Source organism: Cyanistes caeruleus, chromosome 1, assembly GCF_971803275.1.
Source record: "Cyanistes caeruleus chromosome 1, bCyaCae1.hap1.1, whole genome shotgun sequence".
Classification (NCBI taxonomy): Eukaryota; Metazoa; Chordata; class Aves; order Passeriformes; family Paridae; genus Cyanistes; species Cyanistes caeruleus.
The window spans coordinates 142615781-142636184 of record NC_141701.1 but is presented as its reverse complement, the minus strand read 5'-3'; the positions used below and the strand labels follow the sequence as shown (position 1 = coordinate 142636184).

General features: G+C 38.8%; 1 protein-coding gene across 22 annotated transcripts in view; it reads right to left on the bottom strand.

The window, feature by feature from the left end:
* Positions 1-3252: 3252 nt before the first annotated feature.
* Positions 3253-20404, bottom strand: part of LARP4B (La ribonucleoprotein 4B) — a 56020-nt gene continuing 38868 nt past the window's right edge. For 11 of the 22 annotated variants that reach the window (XM_086864639.1, XM_086864618.1, XM_086864669.1 and 8 more), the window contains 7 exons: positions 17697-17803; positions 16960-17097; positions 15512-15557; positions 12379-12543; positions 8388-8509; positions 7652-7763; positions 3253-7098 (listed from right to left, as the gene is read on the bottom strand). In XM_086864639.1, the coding sequence (XP_086720765.1) occupies positions 6817-7098; positions 7652-7763; positions 8388-8509; positions 12379-12543; positions 15512-15557; positions 16960-17097; positions 17697-17803 (972 nt within the window). In that variant the 3' untranslated portion in view covers positions 3253-6816. Of the gene's footprint in view, positions 7099-7651; positions 7764-8387; positions 8510-12378; positions 12544-15511; positions 15558-16959; positions 17215-17696; positions 17804-20404 lie in introns of all 22 variants that reach the window. The other 11 variants (XM_086864533.1, XM_086864554.1, XM_086864590.1 and 8 more) reach the window with 1 other exon arrangement.

Here is a 20404-nt window from a genome sequence, read left to right as displayed (position 1 = left end):
TGTAAAACTCCAGTCAACTGAAATGCTTCAAAATGCTGAGTGTATTGTATCTCAGGAGACAGGTGCAATTCTTAGGAGCAGGGAGCTGCCATCTACCGCAAGCGATGCAGCTCCCAAGAATACAAAGCACTGAATCACTAGAGATGAAAAGGTGACTGTAACAAGAGAGGGAAAATGACTATGAATTTTACACACCCCATTTCTAAAGGAGAACAAGATCCTTGAGTAAGAGACTTTGTAGGTCAGGCCAGCCACAGACATCATGAATCCCAAGGAGTTCCATTTAGGAGAAAGGCCTTCTCCCCCACAGAGCCCGTTTAACTGCCCACCTTTGTTCCCATCACAAAGTACCTCCTGCTGCCCTCCTGCAGGAGAGGCACCAGCTGCCTCCCACCCCAAACAGGGCTGGTTTGTGGGGGCTGGGAGCTGCTGCTGTGCAGAGCCAGCTCCACCCCATGCTGACACCCTAAACCTGAGCTAAGTACACCGGAGTCAGAGACAAAAGAGCAAAAGTGACCAAGATTTCTTGTGTGAGCCACAGCCCATGAACTGTGGGTTCCTGGAAAACACCCCAGCCTTGGAGGTGACAGGCTGGACCTGCTGAATCTCACTCTCTTCTACCTGGGCTGACATCTCAAGCTGCACAGAGTGTGCTTGTGATTTTGTTTTGGAGGACATTAGACACATTTCATTGTGTATCAGTAATTGCACCCATGTAGATTTCTTAGATCTGTCCAGCTTTGGCATGTTTTACAACTCTAAATTGTTCCATTTATCCCTCCTTCCTCAGAGCACCCTTGGCCATGGTAGATTTACTGCTCTGCAGATGCTGTCTGCCTTCAGCAAATGGGATGTGAAGCCATCAGGCCGCAGGATGTTACACACTACATGTGTAACACAAGCACACAGAGAAATTTGCTCCTTAAACTGATGGAATTTAGAGAAATTAGGGAGTGATTTTATCTTTTGACTCCTTTCCCTGGCATACACCCACCCTTTCTGCCCTCCATTTTGCAAAGCAGTGAACTGCTCCCAAACCAGTTGTGACAAGATGCACAAAGACCTTTAATAGTCTATCATAAGAGAGATTGAGTATTTAGCAGCTTGTATATATAGCAGCATACAGCTTGCAATAATAACCATAATAACAAAAACCATTACAACAGAAACTGGACCCTTTCTCCTCTCCATTGTGAGGAAAAAGGCTCAAAAATGACCAAGCTTGATGACTGGAGCCACATTCACTGGAGGGAGCAAGGCAACGTTTAAGTCAAGATTTCTGCCTTCTGTTTGTCGTAAGCCAATTGTACCAACACTCAGTTTACTTTGGCTGATTGTAATACAGTGTTCCTTCCAGGACCATCACCATGATGCTATTCTGGGCACCAACTGTACACCTGTTCCTTCCTCCACTGTACTGCTGGTACACTAAAGCTGCTGACCTATTCCAAGCCCTCTCCTTTCTTGGGTACTTTTCAGAGCAGGCAGTGTGCAGATGCGAGGGAGCACACAGGCAGGATGGATGGCAGAGCTGAGGCCAGCCAGCCTCTTTGCAGCATTTCTGTGCTTATTTGGCACAACAGCTCAGGAACTGTATTACATGTGCCACTTCCATAGGAGTTAAATTTCTACCTGATCAATTCATCTTGGGCATTGAAATACATGCAAAGATGTATATCCACGATGAGTAGAGGCTGCAGTAACCGAGCTACCGTAACCAGATGGCACCAGGCTGTTGCAGAGTTCATTCACTCAAAAGCAGAGATGAAGTGTGTAACATTGCTTTCATCTATGCACCAGCAAAATCTGAAATTCAATCACTTCTTCCCTGACTTAAATGGTTGCAATCATAAAAGCTCAGCTACACCAGAACAGGAAGTTTCAATGTAAAGGTTTGTGAAGTAAAAGCATATTAGAAAACTAAAAATTTCATTAAATCTTACTTTCTAAGGCTGCCTTTAGGATGAAAGTGTAATGAATCAGTTTCTTTGACAATAAATAACCTTTGGATGCTCAAACTGCACGTAGTTTTCTACACTGACTCTCATCATTCCCAAAAGGACACAAAACTATGTATTTAACATGAACATTGCTGCAGCCATCACTGAACATCACTTTTTATTGAGGAAAATCAGCACAAAGGGTGCTGAAAATCAGTTTTGTTGTGCAAACGAACATCCCCAATTTCTGTCAGAGCTGGGTGGTCCTCCAGAGTCACCTTAGAATTATGGCAACATTGCTGACAAATTTCCATGCATTTTAACACATTAAGTGGTAGAAAACTTTGTCCTAAGGGCAGAACAGGATAGACCATGCTCAAGTGAAAACTGGTTGCCTTCAACTACTCGTAGCCCAGGTCATCACCAAAGCTCAGTGGTTAAGTGAGTTTTCCAGCCTGGAGATGCTCACAGTGCCCAGTGCAGGCTGGTATTCCTGTGTTGGCCTACCTTGCTCAGAGGACACTAGTGAGGAAATAGGAGCAGTAACAGTCTAACCTGTCCAGGAGCTTACAGAACCATCAGCCTGAGGAATAATACTGCAATATTTCCCAAGATGCATAAAAACCACAGCAATTGTTAATACTTCCATGCATCCATTGTAATAATTGGTCACATATAACTGCATAAGAGAAAAAAACAAAAAACAAACAAACAAACAAAAAAACCAACCAACCAACCAAAAAAAAACCCCCCCAAAAAAAAGAAAAGGGGGTGGTGGGGTGGTATTTGAATTATCTCCAAAATAGTCTTTCATGCAGACAGAGGATATCCCAGAAGCACTTCTTTCCTAGATGCAAGACCTTCTTCGAGGAAGAACTTAAAAACCCAGCTGAAGCCAAAAATAATCCCAGGACATCTCCAGATTTAAGCACCATAAAACCAAAGCACCAACCCAAACATTGAAATCTGTATTTAGGATCAAGCCAATATGTTGTCTAATAAACTGATGAAACCAGTAATGAATAGAACCTTCAGTAAACAACATATCAGCTTTTGTGTTTCCTTTTAAAAAGTTAACCAGTCATAGTTACCTAAATAGGGAAAGACACTGCAGCCTTCAGAGATATATCTCAGGGGTTCTTGCAGCTGATACAGAGCCTTAGGTGATGGTCACAAGAGCTGTGTTGAACAGGAGAGCGAAAGGTGGTTTTTTTCCCAAAATTAGAAATATACAATTTCCAAAAATGGGAGCAAAAGACAAAAGGTAATGAAAAATACTGCTGAAGAAATGTTTAATTAAAAAAATCAGGAATTCAACAGTGCCTAAATCTTTATTTTTCATAACCTACATATTTTTTTTTTCAAATTAGACAGTTTTACATTTTATGACACAAAAGGAAACTTAAATTACTGATAGTTTACATGTAAGCTTGATTCCAGTCTTAATGGAAGAAGAACAAAAACAAAAACCCTCAAAAAGGCTCCCATATTACACTTCTATTTTGTGAACTGGCAGCTGTTAGGTCTCCTTAGAAATCTTGGATTGTCTGCTGCTATTAGTGTAATAGGTTACAAAGCACAAAACCCCTACCTGTAGCTGAAGGAGATACAGAGATAGGTGTGCACCATTACAGCCAGCTGTTGCTCCTGATACACTGCACCACATTCCAACAAGGGCCTTTCCATGCCAGCGGCTCAAGGCTTTGAAGGATAACACAGCAGCACAAAAAATTTGTCACTGCTCACACATTTCTAAGTGACAGTGTCACGGGGTGGGAACTGATCTGAAATTACATTCAGTTTTGAAAGCAACGTTTTTTTTTAAATTCCTGGAAGAATCTCAGATCCCATTTTGGCTTGTTTTCAAAATGAAAAGCATCACCACACAGTTCTAACAGGGTAAAATGGCAATATTAATTACTGTATCCCTGAACCTTGAGCTCAGCTACTGTTTTTGGGAGGTTTTTCATTTTAAAAGCCATATTTTAATCCCTCTCTGTATCATAGCAACAGTCTGCATGCAACTTCACAACTCTACTCCGAAAACTCCATTTTGTCACTGAGTGGGGTGGGGGTAATAAATCTCAAAGGAAAATTACAGTGAGGAGAAGTTGTATTGTATATTACACAGCGATTTGGCGTGTCACTTTTTTTTTAAAAAAAAAGCTATAAAACCACATCAGAGGAAGGTTTAAACTTTAGATGCAACAGACTGTTGCTGGGTAAGCAGTAATTACAGTGTATTGACCTATCACAAATGGCAGCAGAATACATTAGAACAGCACAACACATCCCACTGGTCTCAACAGATCACCTCGGGTACCAGCTGAGCACCAGGAGCCGCTCACAGCCGCTGGAAGGGACCACTTGCCACTGTTTGCAGCTGGTAAAGCCTTTCACTTGCAGCAGACAAACAAAATGAATCATACAGCTGGCCTAAACCATACACAAATCTAGCTACCGCTTTCACTGCTGCTGGGGAAAGGAGAAGGGGATAAAAAAATCCAATGACAGAAGTAGTTGAGCAGTTTTGGTGATAGTGTCAGGGTCCTATCTCCTCCCACAGCATTTACAAAGTGCGCTTTTTAAACAGGAAAAATCAACAGACTCCACGTGCCCTATTTTGACCAATTCTGCAGCATACAACAGGCTGGATTTACAATGCCAACTGGTTACCAATTGATGCTTGTAATAGGAAATTTATCAGGAGTCAACCTCTATAGTTACTTTACAGTTCTATGAACCATGCACTGATACTCTTGAAAGCAGACAAGCTTCAGTGTATATTTTTGCAGCAGTCAAGTTTTTTCCCAAATTAGACTTGATTTTTATTAATGACTTAAAAATTACAGTTTGACTGCTGAAATTCATTATTTACATTGCAGAACACTTTTGAATTGGTTAAATTGTTTGGTTTTAAAGGGACTTTAGGAAAACATTTGAGGGCTTTCAAATAAGACTTTCGTTCCATTTCCCTTTTGCAGTGAAGAGGCAGAGTCAGTTCAACACACCAGAATAAAATAAGAAAAAGAAAAAACAACAAATTAAAGTAATATTCAAACCACAACATTTAGTTTATCTACATCCAGCTCAACAGCAACATTTATAATATCAATAATTTTTATCAGATTTTTTTCTTTAGGGTACCTTTTTATATGTTCTGATTATTTACAACTGTACAAGCAAAGCACACACTTCCAAGTGCACATATTTAATACAGTATTGACTATTTGCATTTACAGGTTTTTCAACAATCTGAAAAAGATCAACTGTTTAAGATCTTTAAGGTATATTACAAAAACTGCTGCTAGTTCCTGTACTACAGTATGTTTACCCAGTAAGACCAGTGACAATAGATACATACTGTAACTGAGTAATTCTGTATGCCATTCATGCTAACCCTCCACGGGGTCAGACCTCATTAACTCTAAACTGTCTTGTACAAAAGTTAAGGCAAAGTCATTTTCAAGTTTAAATAAAATTCAAGTCTTTAAATATTGGATGGAAATAATTCTTTAAAAAAATCAGTTGTTTAAATAAACATTTTTGTGGAATAAACTGTACTGTCATAGTCAGCAGGAATGAGTTTTGTCTGAACTTCCTGCAGTTTAAACACTTAAAGAAAAGCTTTAGGCATTTTAAAACAAAAATAATTTATATTCAACTTTATTAGAAACTTGCTAATTTAGTGCATCCTTGTCCTTCAGAAAGCGCATCACTTCTAAAGTAAATAAGTGTGAGAAACCTCATCCCAGAGGTAAATATCAGGGATCTCTTCCTCCACCACACAAAACAAACACCATTATCTCACGTCTTGAAAAATTTAAATCCATATGCCAATGCTTGTAGTTACAGGAAGATGTCAACACAAGGCTGACTAAGATATGAACTCTTTCAAAGAGCACTTGGGGCAGAGTTTTAAAAAAAAGTCTACACAGAGCACAGGGGTAACCAGAATATACAGCGCTGACTCAGTTAACTCCCTTACAAGCACAGGGAAGCTCAGGTTATCACAAGAAGGCTACTCTGCTTTCTCCTGATAACATCCACTAACAGGCTTCACCACCATAGAAGCTCACAGACTTGATTCTTTCTATTCACAATGTGCTTTGTATTTGCAAATTATAACATCAGTTTTATTCTGGAGTGAGAAGATGGTTACTTGCTTGCAGTAAGTCAAAAAAGGAAATATTTCAGAAAGACTGCTATGGTGCCCTGTAGAATTCCTTTTGTGTGTGCAAAACATCAAAAAAAGATTAAGTTCTTAAAAATGCTAGAAACAGCTACTCATTTAACCTAAAAGTGCAAGTTCATTTGCTGACACTTAGTACAGCAGCCCGATAAAAAAAAAATCTTCAAGGTCACATACTAGTTTGTAAAATATATCTACTTTCTTGCACTCTACACACTAGCTGCCGTTATCAGTCTTTTGGACACTTTAGATATGTACTTGCAGACCAGTTTATTAAAAATATTGCAGCAGCATGTTTCTGCTTAACAGTTTAGAAAAAACTCACTATACAGAGCTTGCACTCACACAGCCACAGAGAGGCTTAATAAAAAGTTGTTTTGTTTTTTAAAGACAAATATTTTACACCTTGGAAAAAAAAAAAAAAATCACACTAAGCTTCACCTCCAATTAAGCACCAATCTAAATGTAAGGTTTAGAACAACTATCCAGAAATACCCAGAAAAATAGAATGTTTGTTCAAGAGGGGAAAAAGTATTTCACAGAAAAATAACTTGCAGGCATTGTTACATGCCTTGTATCACTGCAAGCTCCTAACCAGCAACTCATTCTCAGGTATCTTAGTGGGAACATGGGTTTAATTTGTGGGAAACAGACCTCTTCTCAAATCCCTCCCAGGTGTTATTTTCACTGAGGAGATTTTGGAGGGGTACTCTGTTCTTTATTTAAGCGTTTGCCAACAGCTGGAGGGGACGATCTGCGTCCTGACTGTCTCCTCTGGTCTTTGGGTTGTCCAGGATGTGACTTTGCAGGAGGAGGTTCTCTGTTTTTCTCTATTGTTTCTGTGGCCTTTCTTTCTTCTTTCCCACATGCTACAGTGTTTGGCTTCTGGTCTTTCTGGGGTTGCAATGTAGGAGGATCCTTAGTTGTTCTCTGGCAAATTTCCGCATAACTAGGTTTTCGCAGTTCCTGGGAAATTAGAAACAAACAGGACAGAGTTAAACAAAACATCCTGAGGGGAAAAAAAAAATTATGAACAAAAAATGGTGAAGTCCATGCCCCAAAAGACTACTGCACTTAAATATGCAGATGAGGGCTTTTGACTATGAAGTTTACAGAAGCTGCATAACTAACTAACTAACTAAAGCTAAAGAAAAGGTAAAATGTAAAACAGCACATCAGAAAAATGGGGTACTGGCATAGGGCAAAATACTTCCCTTTAAAATGCTAAACCAACTGAAACACAATGAATACCCTGCTTTCAATATCAACATATGTATTAATAGCTCTACCTCAAGGATACTACCAAGAAAATGATTCAGATAAGGAGATCTCTTTTGCACTGTTAATCGCATAATTCTATCATGCAAGTAAACATGAAGCACAATAAGCAAATTTAAAGCTGCTGGACAAATTCTGTGATGCTAATCTCACATGATTAGACAATACTGGCTAGCAATAAATACTCAGCTTAATGCAAACTAGGATCATTAAGAAAAAGTGAAGTAGTAAGGTCACTTACTATGGCAGCCCCATTGACTTGTACCGATTTACATGCAGTACTCAGTGTGGAAGAAGAAAGTCTTTCTGTACTCTGTGTCTCTCTCTGCTGTTTATCCACAACTTTGGAGTCCCTGTAAGCATCCAGCAGGAAGCAAGGCTCATGAGAAGTGAAACTTTAGGATAGATGAATGGTTTAGAAATAAGTCTAAAATGTTTGAGTATGACTGCAAGTAGTTGCAGCTGTAATTTGCCCAGCACATGATGACTAGCATTGCATTAAAAAATGCTATCAATAATAGAAAAAATATATTCCTGTGCAATGTAACACTATCTGTAATTTGTCATGTTCTATGTAGCATTTAGTTACTCAGCTATTTGATTTGCAGGTTCCAAATAAACTGTTACCAAAAGACATTTTTATGGTATGGACGTCAGTACTGCCCATAGGGCCACAGGGTTTACTCTGTGTTTCAAAGCTATATAAATACAAGACAGTAAGGTATTCATTAAACTTCTATTCACAGAAACTAAACCATGACATTAAATTTTCTTCTGCTGAATGACTATTATGATTGAATCACTATTATAATATTGTTCAGAAATTAAGCTTTATTGCCTTTACTACAAGTACAACAAAATATTACTTCTTTCATTGATTAAGATTTTAATAGCTATTTACATTGTTCTGCCTGATGAGAGAAAATGCAAATGTGATTCAGAGCAGAATAATTATAGCCATGTAATTAAGTGCTTACTCAGTAGGCTGGGGTGGCGAAGGAGACCTTTCAAAGGTCCTGGGCAATGTAGAAGAAACTGGTAACGGCTCTCGAGGAATTCCTGATGGAATAGTGTTTGTACTTGCATCCACATTAATGTTCTGAAGGAGGAAAAAAGGCACAGAAGGACAATCAAAATATCCAATTAATATGGTTTGCCTGAAAATTAGCACAACCAGAAAACAGTTCATCATTTGATTTATACTGGTAAATTGACTAGGAAGGTACAGAAGGAGCCAATACATATATTGTAATGAGTATGTTATTTTTTCCCTTTACATTTATTTAGAAACACAGACAAATAACACACTGTGGTTACTTCCAAAGAAATTACAAGATTTGGGATGTATCTGAAAAACAAAATCACTTTGAATCATTAAGGTTGGGGAAGACCTGTAATCAATCATCATTTTCTCAACTAGACCATGGCGCTAAGTGCCACATCTGGTCATTTCTTGAACACTTCCTAGGGTGGTGACTTCACAACTTCTCTGGGCAGTGTGTTCCAACACTTAACTTGCCTTTCAGTAAAAAAAAAATTTCCTGACTTTCAACCTAAACCTGCCCTGGCACAGCTTGAGGTCATTTCTTCTTGTCCTGTCACTGCTTGCTTGGGTAAAGAGACCAACCCCCACCTGGCTACAACCTCTGTGCAGGCAGCTGTGGGGAGTGATGAGGTCCCACCGAGCCTCCTTTTCTCCAGGTTATACAACGCCAGTTCCCTCAGCTGTTCCTTGTAACTTGTCCTCCAAACCCTTAACCAGCTCTGTTCTTTTCTGGACACTTCCTGCAGTGAGTGGCCCAGAACTGGCCTCAGGATTCCAGGTGCAGCCTCACCAGTGCCCAGTACAGGGGGACAATCACTGCCCTGCTCCTGCTAGCCACACTATTGCTGATCCAAGCCAGGATGCCCTTGGCTTTCTTGGCCACCTGGGCACACCTGGTTCACGTTCAGCTGCTGTTGACCAGCAACCCCAGGTCCCTTCCTGCAGGGCCACTTTCCAGCCACTCTGCCCCAGCCTGCAGCACTCCCTGGGGTTGTTGTGACCCAAACGCAGGACCTGGCACTTGGCCTTATTAAACCTCACACAATTGGCCATGGCCCATCAATCCAGCCTGTCCAGACTCTTCTGCAGACCTCTCCCTTCCTGCCCTCCAGCATATCAACACTCCTGCCCAATTTGGTGCTGTCTGTGAACTTACTGAGGGTGCCTTTGATCCCCTCGGTCCAGATGACCGATGAGGTTATTAAACCAGACTGGCCCCAACACCGAGCCCTGGGGAATACCACTAGTGACTGGACTTCTTTCCACCTGGAAATTTTCCACCTGCTGGTAACAAAGTAGGCTTTGCACCTGTTCACATAACCAGAGGCAGCCTATCAAGACAAAAGTCTCCTAGTGCTGTGCACTAAGAACTGTCTTCTTCAAAGCTCTAATTCTGCATCATCCCGATATAAGGATTTGCTACCAACAAAAGGCTTTACCCATAGCCCTCAAAAGATTCTGCTACTGCCAAGAGACACTGTGCTTCCAGATAAATGCCAAACAGGTTCAAGATGCATACATTAATTTAAATTATCACAAAATAAGAAAAGACAACTTCATATCCTGAAAAATATATATCTCACATTTAGTAACAATTTTGTTCATTTTAAATGGTGCTATGTTCTTTGTATTGCTTTTGACCTGTCTCATCCTAAAAATTCTAAACCCCAAAGAGATTCTGGTATACAGAAGGGGAAGTAATGGGAGAACACAAGCTCAGAAGGAACAAGATAACCCTCCTTTTCCCCCAGCCAAGCCACCATTCAAAAGGGCACAAACCCTAAGAATCCTATGGTCACTGTTATAAAGTAAAATGGTATTCATGGCACTGTTTTAAGATCAGGCAGCATTACTCATTAGATCTAAGCCTAATTTGATTCAAAGTAAAAGGCTGCAGAAGGTGGATGCTTAGAAATAACCAAACATCTTTTATATTTTTATTCACTTTAATAGTGTGTACAAAGGCTTGAAATTGCAAGCTGCTGAGCATTCTGGCCCAAGTGCACCAGAACTTGTAGGTACATGGTAAAATGTGAATAACTTCAAGTTAAGCAGACATGCAAGAGCTTTTCTTTGCCAAAACACTCAGCCCTTGATCTGAAAGTGCTGCACTTCCTAGTTACAAAATGTGGGATGATTATTACTTGCCATTCCCCAGAGCTACATCTCGAAGAGCATCACTAAGCAAAAAGCATAAAGATATGATGCTTGCATAACAGCTGCTGGAAATTCTAGACCTTTAGTCCCCTCAGCTTCCATATATTAGACTTGCCTGTCTATATAAAACAAGGGAAGCACTGTGTAACTCCAGTGCTTTGTAACACCACATCAAGTGGCATGAAAAAACATTGAGATCAAGGTGAAAAGCAGCCTGTATACATTGGCAAGATTGATATTATTTTCCATAGTTTTGCAGCAGAACACAATCACTCTTTGGAGCTGTTATCTTACTCTTTATTTAAATGCCAACAAGGAAAGGTAGCATAACTCCTTTCTTCCACACAATGATACAGAGTAACTCCTGTATGCTGAAAAATGAAACCAGTAAATTGAAGGATGCTTTTTAATGTGACAGTGCACTGCAAGACTCATAAAGCATCAGTGCCCGACTCATATGAAGACTGCCTCTACAGGAGAGAAGTCTTAAGTTCTTTACCATACATCGCAAAGCAAGTACCACATCTGTGACAGGGGAACAAAGAACTTTCAGCTGCAGCATTAAAAGCAAGTGCTGGAATAGTATTTAAAACCTGAAATACAATAGTCAAAAAACACTTCATAAGTAAAATACTTAAAAATTTCTAGATCTTAGCCTCATAGAACAGCCTACAATCTGTAGTATTGGCTGACAGCAAGTTAAACACTGCTCTTACCATGGCTCTAAACTGCACATTTCCTCTAAATGCAATCCTGGAACGCGGCTGCCCCTCCTACCACTTGCAGGAGACAGTAGATGGCTTGTCTGTACAGTCACTGCCTAGGGTGCAGGCTGCCCTGCTGTCTCCTCTTTCCTTACTGACAAACACCCTCTACCCACCCCTGACACATGGGCACCAAAGAAAATGCTCTAAACCCAGCCTGCTGCAGGAGAAGACCCAAGAGATTGTGGTGGTTTACCACATAGCTTTTGCACTGCTAATCCAGGGCTTAACTTCTTCAGTTGTGGTACAGCTAGAAAAACACAAGTTAAATTTGAGCTAGCAAAAAAAGCCAATACAGACTTTCATAGCCCAGAGCGTCCCACAGTGCAGAGGGTTATGAGAGTCTTGCTGGAGGAGAACATACTGTCACTCACAGATGGCATGGCAGAGACAGTTCTAAGAATGAAATCTATGAAAAGCTACTGAACATAATTTTCAACTGCATCTCTACTACATCTATACAGCAGTGGTTGCCAAGTTATTCTAGTGTATTTTTATCTTTCTGACAAGACAACACTGAGATCCAGCTGGTTTTGGTAGCAGGTCTTGTTCCAGCTATGATGCCTAGCGTACTGAGATTATGTAGGCAGCTCCTTTATTTTGGTGCTTTTAAGTTTTTCTCTGTCACTTTGAAGTGTTTTATATACAACTCAGAAGTCTTTACTTTCAAGCAGGAGGGAAAATGTATCACATACTTTTCACCTGAATCTATCAAAAAGCCTGAGGCAGTTATGAACAGCAAAGAGCATATTTTGTAATCTCTGCTATTAACATCTACTTATACTGGTGCCCATATTCCACACCATTTCAAAGAGAATACCCAACAAATTCTAAGATATAAGCAAAGAAGGCAGCAGCACATCATTTGACAGCTGTTTTTTAAGAACATTTTGTACAACCCATGTAAACCCACAAATTTTTCCATGTATAAACTATCAAATCAGAAAACAAGAGGTATGCAATTCCTTGTTTTCCCAACAAAAATGAACATCCACTACTCACTCTTTCTTTTGACGTTCCTATTACCACACTGGACAGTCTGTTTTCAAACAGGTCTTCAGTCTTTAAATTGCCAGCAGCCCCGGGTAATGGAGGGAAGCTAGATAATCCCAATTCAAAGCTGGGAGATGGAGGTTTTGGGGGTGGTGGAGACTGTGTTTGGCCTCTCTGGAATAGAAATAGCATGTTGTGGTTACTGCACTAGATGACAGAAAAATTTATGCAACTCTAAACTCTATTTTGCACTTGATTTGTATCAGCAACCCCCTGAAGAGGCTCCCTCATATGATCTCCCAAATAACCTACAGAGTAGCAAGGAATAGATGCTTTATTTTCCACTGCTGCCCTTAATAGATTTAATTATTATTTAAGTGTCATGGTATATACATCAGCTTTAGGGATGCTGGCACAGTAAGAAGTTTTCTCACAGACTCTTCCTTGAGGACAGAAACACTGATACAAAAAGGAAAATGTATGTATCATTTTATAATATAATATATAAATATAATGTCCATTTATGTACAGTTAGTAACATCCAAAATAAAACAACAGGAGTCAACAAGAATCTTTTTTTCAGATATATGAAGAAAGAAAGGGCAAGACAGCAAGCCTTGTATGTAGCACAGACAATAACAATTTACACCTTATTAGTATCAATCTATATTGTCACTGAGTAAAAATAGAAAGGTGTCAAAACTATTTTTGAAACAGAGACTTTCTAACTAAATCTAAGAAGAAAACCAGTGTCTCAAGAAGAAAACAACACCTGTGTGCTAAATGCAACCATTTTGCACTACAGAGAGCAGTTCAGGAGTTAAAAGTACCACAGTCTAAGATCACTTGTGAGAACTGCTGGTAAGGATTTTTAAGTTACATTATATTTACACAGGAAAAATAAAACTCCTTTGTAATATGCTGTAACTGAAGTTACCAATTAACTTCACCTACAGCATGTAAACAAAGTTTTTCTTCAAAGAACTCTTTATTGACTGTGCTAAGACGATCTCTGCTGCAAAATACCAAATGCAAACCAATGTTTGAAACAGTTCCTATTTTGAAAAGGAAAACACAAGTATGTATTGTATAAGATGCGAATGTGAGAACAATACTCCTGAACAAAAAGAACAATGGATACAAGACTACCTTTGAAGTCTTTTCACAAACTGCATGTAATGTCCAAAGAATTGTGTGTCAAGAGGGAAGTAGGGAAAGCAAAAATACAGAGGCAAAACCAACTGCAACTCCCAGCACTGCTACTGATCCAGCATTACCCCCTGGAAGAATGCTACAGCAATGGAGACTGCAACTCTTCAGAACTGAAGTCAGATGACCTGTCAAAGGTCAGGGAGAAAAACTACATTTATCCAGCTCAAACTGCAAGAGGAACAACTTGAATTTTAAGTGTCTTTCTTCAAATCACAGCTCTTGCTCTTCTTAAAGGGGACTGAAGTTCTGAAATAGCAAATGCCTTCATATTACATTTTAAGTTACACAGCTGAATCCTAAAACCCTCAATATATTAAGAGTGGCATTAACATCTTAAATTACCAGGATGAGGGAGGACTTCAATAAATTTTAAGCTAACTGCATAAAATTTCTCAAATTAACTTCTTGTAGGTTCAGTACTTGGTTTATGTCTGTAGCCTCAGAAACAATCTGATCAAAAAGTTTCATATTCTTTTTTCATGCAAACGTGCATACAACTCTATAATTTTTCCTTTAAAGAGAAAAATCTTCTAAAGGAGCCATTACTCCATTCAAATATACTGGCTTTAGTGGTGTCCTCTGTACACTACCTAATTGCTACAGCATAACACAAGAAACAGGATACTGGATTCAATTATTTCCACAGTCTAAAAATTTTCATCTTTTGCTTCCAAGTATGCTTCCTTGCAGTGGTGGGTATGCAGCAGCTCTCACCTCTGCTTAAGGTACAGCAGTGGACATGACAGATTAAAGATTCTTGGCCCAGAAGAGAGTGGAAGGAACTTGGCTGCACAGGCTGCAATTACAGCCTGGTGCTGACAGAAGGGAACTGTCCATCTCCAAAGTCACATCTACCATTTTTTACATTCAAAGTTCAAATAATCTTTGCAGTCAGCTGTCAGAAGTGCTGCTTTACTCAGAGAGGCATCCAAGGCAATCCTTTCACTCCAGTCATTCACACCTAACCTGTACCACTTCCTTGTTCTTTTAAATACAGAAAAAAGTTAATATGAAAATCTCACTGTGAAAATTCAAGCAGCTTTAAAAGGGCAAAAGGAAGAAGTACTGGGAATCCCACATGCAATCTGGGAAGTTTGATGAGAGCTAAAAGCAAACAAAAGGAAGGAATCACTTGCTAAAATTTCCTGCTCCTTTAAGTTCACTCAGGCTGCTCAACAGCAGGAGCCACAAACACATATGTGCAGTGATTCCAGACCTTTAGGAAAGTGTTATGGCTCATGCAGTAGTGTTACTTTACAATTATAACACAAATAAGGAAATAACCTGGTTCAACTTCATGAATATGCCATGTCTGGCAAAAGTGAATTGCAAAGAATGATTTGTTTTGTCACATCAAGACTTATATCTTACAAAAACATGTTTTTTGTCTTCTACACCTGGTGCAGCCTTTTTAAGTATCAAGTGCACTTTGGTATTAACCTTGAATATCAGTTTCCCAAAACCACACCATTATAATAGTGTTAGCATACCCTTACCAAGTGGCACTTGAAAAGGCATTTAAGAAAATGAACTGACCACAGCACAACAAATGTGACACATTATGCCACAAGGATCTATAAAATGTTCTTCACTGTCACAATAACTGATAATGAAGTATCAAGTATTTTGAGTTTCAGCTGTTTACCTATTCCTGAATGTGAACACTGGCACGTTGACAAAAACTGAGATGGAAATTTTTTGCTACCATAAGAGTAATTTTAACTTTTCCCTGACTTCTGCATTAATGGAAAACCTTCTCTGATACCCAAATGCAGTAAACTCATGTGACTAATGAGCTGCTGTCTTTAATCAACCATGATGCACAATTGCTTCTGCAGTAACTTGCTTCGCCTGCTACTCCACATAATTTCCACGCTATTGCCTTGTTACCCTGCTTTTATTAGAGACAAATAAGATCATGAACACTCACTGTAAACTTGTCCTCCCTTTTCTTTCGGTAGCCATAGGAGTTTTTCCTAAGGGAAAGAATGCAGATATGAGAACCTTGCCTATAAATGGACAGAAAGCAGTTAATGAAAACAGGAGAAATTAATTTAAATTGCTATTTCATCCATCTTCATTCTACACAGGTCATGAAGAAAAGTTTTAGGGAAAAATTCCTAAAAAGCTGTCATTAAAATAAAGGTACAGCTCTTATGCAAATCAGTGTAAGAATATGCAATAAGTAATTCTTGTGTTAAAACCATCTCAGTAGAGATTACATATAAGGACTAGACAAAACATTACAGTACCTAAATAAGGGGGTTAGGAATTTTTGTATGCCAATGTAACTTCTCAAATTCAGCTAACTATTTTCAATCCAGGTAAGGCTACTTCAAAACATTTTCAGCATTTTGCCTCCAGCCCTGCTTCAGGTAAAGCCCTCCAAGCAGCATTCATAAAATTTGCATTGCATTCCAATTCAGTTTCAATATATTTTCTAACTTTGTTTGACTTTTATAACTCTAAATTTATTCAATACCAAAACAACAAAATACAGTTTTAAGTACTGAGTATTCCTGTACATTTTTGTAGTCTATAGTTTGAGCAATCTTATTTCCTGAGTTCTTAATAACACTTTCGTCCATTAGTTATAACACAATTTGGTAAATTAGATTTAGGAAAGTATTACAACCCGTGCACAAAATACCCATTTAATTTTGAAATGATACGAGTCTAAAATAGGATCATCTGCAAAACACTTGAGTTATCTTCCAATTCAGTAAGTCACTCAAAATGTGATTTACTTGGAGTCATAAATACAGCCATTATCAAAGCCACATAATATTTTCATGAAGCACTTATTAAAACTGTATTTATAAATATGCCAGTTTTCAGCTCCCCTGGTAGTTGGCTGTGGTTTTTGTTTGGTTGCTTTTAAAACAACATACAAATAGTTTCCTTAGTTGCCTATAGCTGTTTTTCCTCCCTCCATACCAATCCATCATCTTTGCTGTTGTGTATGCCCAATTTGGTAAAAATTCTGATCCTTTAACTGAAAAAGTTAAGAATGCTAATACATGTTCAGGTGTACAATCTACAATGCTGAACAATGGAATTGGGCAGAACTTTTTCAATAAAGTCAAACAAATATACAAAAACTTTCTTGCACCAGATGAAGAAAGGCTAGAGGATTAGATCTTACAGATCTAAGTTGTTCATCAGCTGCCAATAATGATTTTCATCTAGTAGGAAAGTCTGTTTTGCTTTGTTCTGTATTTAACTTTCTGTGAAGCACTTTGCAAGATTTTAGGTGTGAGGAGAGAGCCTGAGTTGGTATCAGTATTGAGAACAGTAACAACACCACACCCCTACTAAACAGTCATTCAGAAGCAGCAGTACTTGGCTGTTCAGAGGACAACTACAGAGTACACTCACCTTCCTCTCCCTAATCCAGGGGACGAGTCAACGCTGGTCTGTTCCATCCGCCCAGTTCCCACTTCCCTCTTGGTGTAACTGGTGGTAGCACTCTGCACCCGTGTCCTGCTTTGTCCCGGCTGCCGCGTCTGTGGACTCCTGACGCCATTGATTAAACGATCAGCAGAAAAGTTGAATATTGTAGGACTGTCTAGAAGCCCAGGTCCCCTTTCTGCACTGGGTATTGTATGTCGTATATGTGACTTGCTAGGATTCCTATAAATTCAAAAGTCATTTCAACATACGCGCACTATCAGAGATCTTCTGAGGCCTAAGCCTGTTCACAGAATTCAGAAGAAGCAAGATCTTCAGTCCTTTATCACTTAATTTATAAGAATGATCAACATTCATTGTAACAGGTCATGTGAATTATCAAAATTAACCTTTTCCCTGTCTGTTTTCAACTAGACCTTTACTATATGAATAATCCTGCTGATGACATTTCATCTTTCAGAATATTTCAGCTGAATACCCTAAATCACAGAACAGACAAGTTCTCAGCTTTCAGACTGTCCTTTTACATTTTGAAATGCTACATTCATTAACATCAGGAGCACCATCTGCCCTTTGGCCTCGCCTTTGGCACCAGGTTCAGTTTCACAAGTATTCTCAAGTTAGCTGGTGTTACTAAAATAAGCAGATGAAAACCCCATGTGCTAGATAATACAACAGCATTGTTAAAAGATAGATGAACTTGCCTGTTCCTGGGAGGATACTGTCTGAGCGTTGTCAGCGGAGAAGCAGCAGGCTTAAAGGTTGGAGATGTGAACCCATTGATAAACCCAGTATTTGGAAATGGTGTTACCTAAAAAAATGGTATCACATGCTGATCATTATAAACAAACTGAGTATTACTTTTCTTAACTCCGTATTTTATGTCATTCTGTGCAGGACAATACTCAAAAGATTGTCTCAAACAGCAATAGAGCATCTGCTTAGCATCTTGTAGCTAAGTTACAAAATTTCTGAAAAATCCCCAATATTCTGCTGGTCTGAGAAGCATAATCAATTTACGATTGAAATGTTCAAGGGGATTGAAAAACATCAAGCCAAAATTCTTGGCTCTAAGTTGAATAGCTCCCCTCCTATTTCACATCATATTACGCATGTCTTGGGAATACTGAGATACTTCTTTGTCAGAGCCTCTAATCTACATGGCATGTAATTGTTTCTCTTCTAATTTTATGTGAATTCCTCCCTAAAAAACCTCCAAATTTTTAGTTCCTCATTCTACTTCCATATGACATCTAAATAAAGCCTAAAGAATAAGTGGATGTTAAATGGAACTCTGAAGCTTTTCAGATCTTAACATCTAATTCTACATGTGAAACACTCTTGTCTGAAGAAACATTAGCAAAACATTTTCTGAGGTGGGTGAAGACCAGTGTCTTGTAATAACAAGATGCCTCTAAACCTGAAGCATGTTCAAAGCAATTTCTCCAACCTCACTAGCACCCTTTTGTCATTTTTATTTAATGTGTGAGTTTCATTTAAGAAATGTTACTGTTAGCACCAGCAAATGCTTGCTTGTCTTCTCCCCCTGAAAATAACTACAGTGCAGAAGGAACAAGACTCTTTCTACATTATACTAAGTGTTGAGAAACAGCTGGGATTAAGACCATTTGCTATAAAGCCACAATCAAACTTGAAAGAGATTTCTTGTGCAAGTTAAATCACTAATCAATAGAAAACAAAATTTAACCCCAAATCTATCATATCAAACTACTGCTAGCCTAACCCAGCATGCAGGACAGCAAACGCTACCTCAGGCTTCACAAAAAGGCCATTAAAAAAAAGCTTGTAACAAAGCACCTCGAGGAACAATGTTTCATCAAAATAATGCTTTGAAGTGGTTTCTGGTTTAAGAGTTACAACATGAATGCTGCAAAATTGCATCAAAGATAGTAACCATTGAACCTGAAAAACGAGAAGATGCTGACCATATTAGGACCCTAGCAATATTCAGTTCCTCTTTATGATGAGTGATCCTTTTGGAGGAAAAAAATATTTTTTTCCCATTTTCCAATAATATCAAAAGAAGTCAACTGGTTCAAACATACTTTCATTTTTTTTTTTTCCCCCCAAATAGGAAAACTAGATCTTTTCTCAAATACTATTAAGTACATGATGAAGAATAAGGTAATTTTAGAATCTCGAGTTCATGTGTTGTCACATTTAAATTTCAGAACTAAAATGGTATGCCCACACTACTGGGGTATTCAATCTCAAATTAGTGATGATAGAAAGTAGTGTTTATGTTGAAGCAGAATAGAGAAACTTTGCTGTATTTTCACACAAGTCTCTACATGCAAACTGCAACCCTGTCTCATGAAAATTATTGCTGTGTCATGGTTCCTCATGGTCCCTGTTCTCCTCAAGTGATTTCTATTCAAATATAGCTCTTCCTACAAAAGAATCAAGAAACATCACGTTACAGTCATGTACATAAAATGCAGCTAACCAATGACAATACACTGCAAAATAGTGAAAAGCAAAGTGCAGACAGTTGATTTCCTGTTTTGACTAAGAAAAGTATGAGCTCTTTATTGCTGGCAAACTCATGGCTTCCCCAAAGGACAGGGCTAATAAGATTTCTTGAATACAAAAAGTTACAGGATAACATAAGGTAGATACACAGTATGTATGCTGTGCTTGAACTTGTGGTTTATTAACCTGTGTCTTTCATACTATTCCCATCCAGCTCCTTCAGTATCCCAGAGCAAGACAGTGCAATAGTCAGTCTTAGTTTTATCTACAGGCAGATTCAAATTCATTGCTGCTTAACAAGACAGCTTTCTCCTGGAACAACACTGCTCATTGTGGTACCTTGTCTCCTCCACATTCTTCATTCCCTCCCACAGAAAGCCTCCCCCTGCAAGGGCTCTGGTTGCCTTCCTTGTGTGTGAAGTGTTTAGCACACTAACTTTTTAATTAGCTGTGGTTCAGTACAGAGGATGTTTGCCCAAGTTTGTTCAAGGACACTTTAATCCTTTGCCAAAAAAAACATCTAAAGAACTTCTAATTTTGAGCACTGCTCCCTGTATTCCTATGAGCCATAAGTAAAGAGGCATCTCCAAGGGGGAGAAAGAGGCTTCAGATAGGAAACCTGAGCCTCCCAGTCATTACAGGAAACTGTCCATGTATTTGTAGAGTAACAAAGGCCAACTAAAAGGGGCCAAGGCAATTCTGATGAGACTGTCACAATGCAGAAGATGGAAGCAGCATGGATACAGTAGATGTCTCATTAGAGTATTTAAGGATTTATTGCTACCACCCTAGCTTCAAGCCTCACCAACAGCCCCTTTAAGAAAATAATTTAAAAAGCAATTTCAAGGTGATTTTTGTAATTATCAAAAGCAATTTTACTTTTCATTGCTGAAAGAGATGTTACTATTGTACAGAAAAT